General features: G+C 59.5%; 1 protein-coding gene across 1 annotated transcript in view; it reads right to left on the bottom strand.

Annotated features, from left to right (window-relative positions):
* Positions 1-1,940, bottom strand: part of CORO1C (coronin 1C) — a 57,366-nt gene extending 55,426 nt beyond the window's left edge. The window contains exon 1 of the mRNA XM_035891324.1: positions 1,586-1,940. Coding sequence (XP_035747217.1) covers positions 1,586-1,940 — 355 coding nt within the window. The remainder of the gene's footprint in view (positions 1-1,585) is intronic.
* Between the last annotated feature and the right edge of the window lie 650 nt (positions 1,941-2,590).

Raw genomic sequence — 2,590 nt, 5'->3', positions numbered from 1 at the left:
CCCAGCTCCCCCCTCCTCTCAGGCAGTTGTAGGGAGCGATGAGGGCTCCCCTCAGCCTCCTCTTCTCCAGGCTGAACATCCCCAGCTCCCCCAGCCGCTCCCCAGCAGCCTTGGGCTCCAGACCCCTCCCCAGCTCCGCTGCCCTTCTCTGGACACGCTCCAGCCCCCCCAGGTCCTTCTGGGAATGAGGGGCCCAAAATTGACCCCAGCATTCGAGGGGAGGCCTCAGGAGCGACGTAGCCACAGTCAGAGTTGCCTTCGGGATGCTTTCTCCAGGTCCCTCCCAACCCCCCGCCTCCATAAGGTCGCCCATCGCATCCACCCGTGCCCTCCGCAGAGGATGCACGCCTCGCTGCTGCTGCAAACATCCCTCCGTCTCATCGGGCCAACAAAAACACCGGCCGTACCCTGTAATCGGACAAATCTCCCACTCGAGGAGGAGCGGAGAGGCTGCACGGATCCGGACGCCCTGATGACACCGGTGCTAGCACTGCTTCGTGCACGGAGAGGGCAGACAGGGTGCAGTGACAAATACTCCACAACCCTATTTCTTTACATCGTGAGAATGAGAATGTGTCTTCAGACACTTCCTGAGAGGGTAGGATCTATTTTTCAGCGTTGTAGGCTTTTTGCTATCGCCGACACCCCTTCCCACCCCACGTGGCAATATTCGTATTCTGACGCCGTTTTGTGACTTCTGTGAACGAGAGCAATGGGCAGCAGGGCAGACCAAGCACCGTGGGATAATCACACCGATTTTTTAAGCAAACGCGCTCTTCGATTCAGAGCGAGCGCAGATTTCCTGTGCCTTAAAACCTTTATTTTCCCTTATAAGGAAATCCGCAATTGCAGATTGTCAATAAAGAGATGCAAGTCCCCCCGCACGGGGCCGACAGGTCCTTGCAGGACCCAACTCTCAGACACAGGCTCACTTCCAATCGCTCCCTATCTCTGCCCAACCGCCGTTTGACCAGCGAAACGCCGACAAAGCTCCGTTATCCGTCGTTTCTCAGCGCAAGGGTTTCCGAGTTGATGTCATTCTCCTAAAAGCCTTATTCAGCCAAGGCACAGTGCAGGAGAGAAAGAACCTAAGGACAACAATGCTTCCTCTTTGTGCCATAGCTAAAATAAAATTATCTTGGCTCACCCAACGCCCAGAGGGACAGGGGCGAATATGAAGCACACACGACAGTGGGAGAAAGCATCGTATGGGCGCTTCTGCGCCCTGTCTGGTCATGGAAAGGGTACAGGAGCACTGGGTGTTTGACTGATTTACACACGGGACAGGCTTAAAAAGCAAATCCCTCTCTCACAGACCAGCTTCACTGCACCGGGCTGCTCATAGACATGAATCAATCCCCAATTTTTTTTGTCCTGCCTCGGTACCACCACGGCTCGCCAAACGCGCCCCGAGCGCATCCCATCTCTTGCTCGGCTATGACAAGGCAGGTATTTTTCCGAAAAGCCCCATGACCGCCGTGTTCCCCCCTCACCCCCCCCACCCTCGGCACGCTCCGCACCCGCGCTGAGCCCGCGGCGGCGCCGGGGTCCGCAGCCTGCCCACGGCAGAGCCGTCACGCCTCACCTTTCCTGGCAGCGCTGGGCGGTGGCGTCGCTGCCTTCCCCTCCGCTGGCTTCGCCTTTTCGAAGGTTTTCTTTGCGTCGGCAACTTTAAGCACTTTCTCATCCTCCTGACTCTTCCTCCCCTTCCGCTCCGGCTCCTCCGAGCCCCCTCCTCCCGCAGTCCTGCCCCCAGCTCGCTGCTCCGTGCCTGCGGCTGCCCACGGCTCCTTGGCAGGCTTCGCCGCGTCGCCGCGGGGCTCCAGCAGCGCCTCCGTCATCGCCACGGTCTTGCTCATACTCAGAGCCAGGCTCTCCTTGCTGTGGGACCTGACAGGAGGGGCCGGTGGGGCTCTTTTCTGGCCGTACGAATCGAGCATCCCTGCATCTGCTTCACCTCCGAGCTGCTCCCGGCTCCCAAGGAGCTGGCTGCTGCTCTGTCTCGAAAGCTTTTCCGTGTCTCTCGTCACCGAGGTGGGATTTGCAACCGCGGAGACCATTCTCTCCAGGCTCTTCGCTACCTGCTTGCCTGGCTCGGGCTTCCTGGCCGGATCCTCCTCGCCGTTCTGGCAGAGGTCCGGAGCGCCGTCGGGCTGGGGGGCGAAGCTGATCGCCTGCCCGAAGCTTTCAGCTGCCTTGCTGCTCTCTCTGGGGACGTAGGGAACAGATGTTGTTGCCTCCTGTTTGCTTTGCAAAATGTAGTCCATGAGCAGGGCGTTGCGCTCAAAGCTGTCTGACCTGATGGGGACGCTGGGCTTGTTGCCCTCCGAGGGAGAGTTTAGGGTCAGTTTGTTCACTTGCCTGCTCTCTGCGCCGCTTTCCGAGTCCGAACGGCTTAGCTGCCTCCTCAGGACTCCTTGGAAAGTGTTCAGCCTGTTCGGGCTGGGACTGGCCACCTTCCCGTCCCCCGGGTAGCCCTCCTGAGCCGCAGGTACCTTGTGCTCTGCCGCTTCCCATTCCTCCTCAGGTTCCGCTTCTGCCTCTCGGATCAGGCGCCTGTACTCGCTCTTCTCCCGCCTGTACATCACCT

The sequence above is a fragment of the Egretta garzetta genome, unplaced genomic scaffold, assembly GCF_000687185.1.
Source record: "Egretta garzetta isolate BGI_Z169 unplaced genomic scaffold, ASM68718v1 scaffold330, whole genome shotgun sequence".
In the NCBI taxonomy this organism is placed as follows: Eukaryota; Metazoa; Chordata; class Aves; order Pelecaniformes; family Ardeidae; genus Egretta; species Egretta garzetta.
Note: the sequence above shows the minus strand (reverse complement) of the source record. Positions and strands in the feature narration are given on the sequence as shown.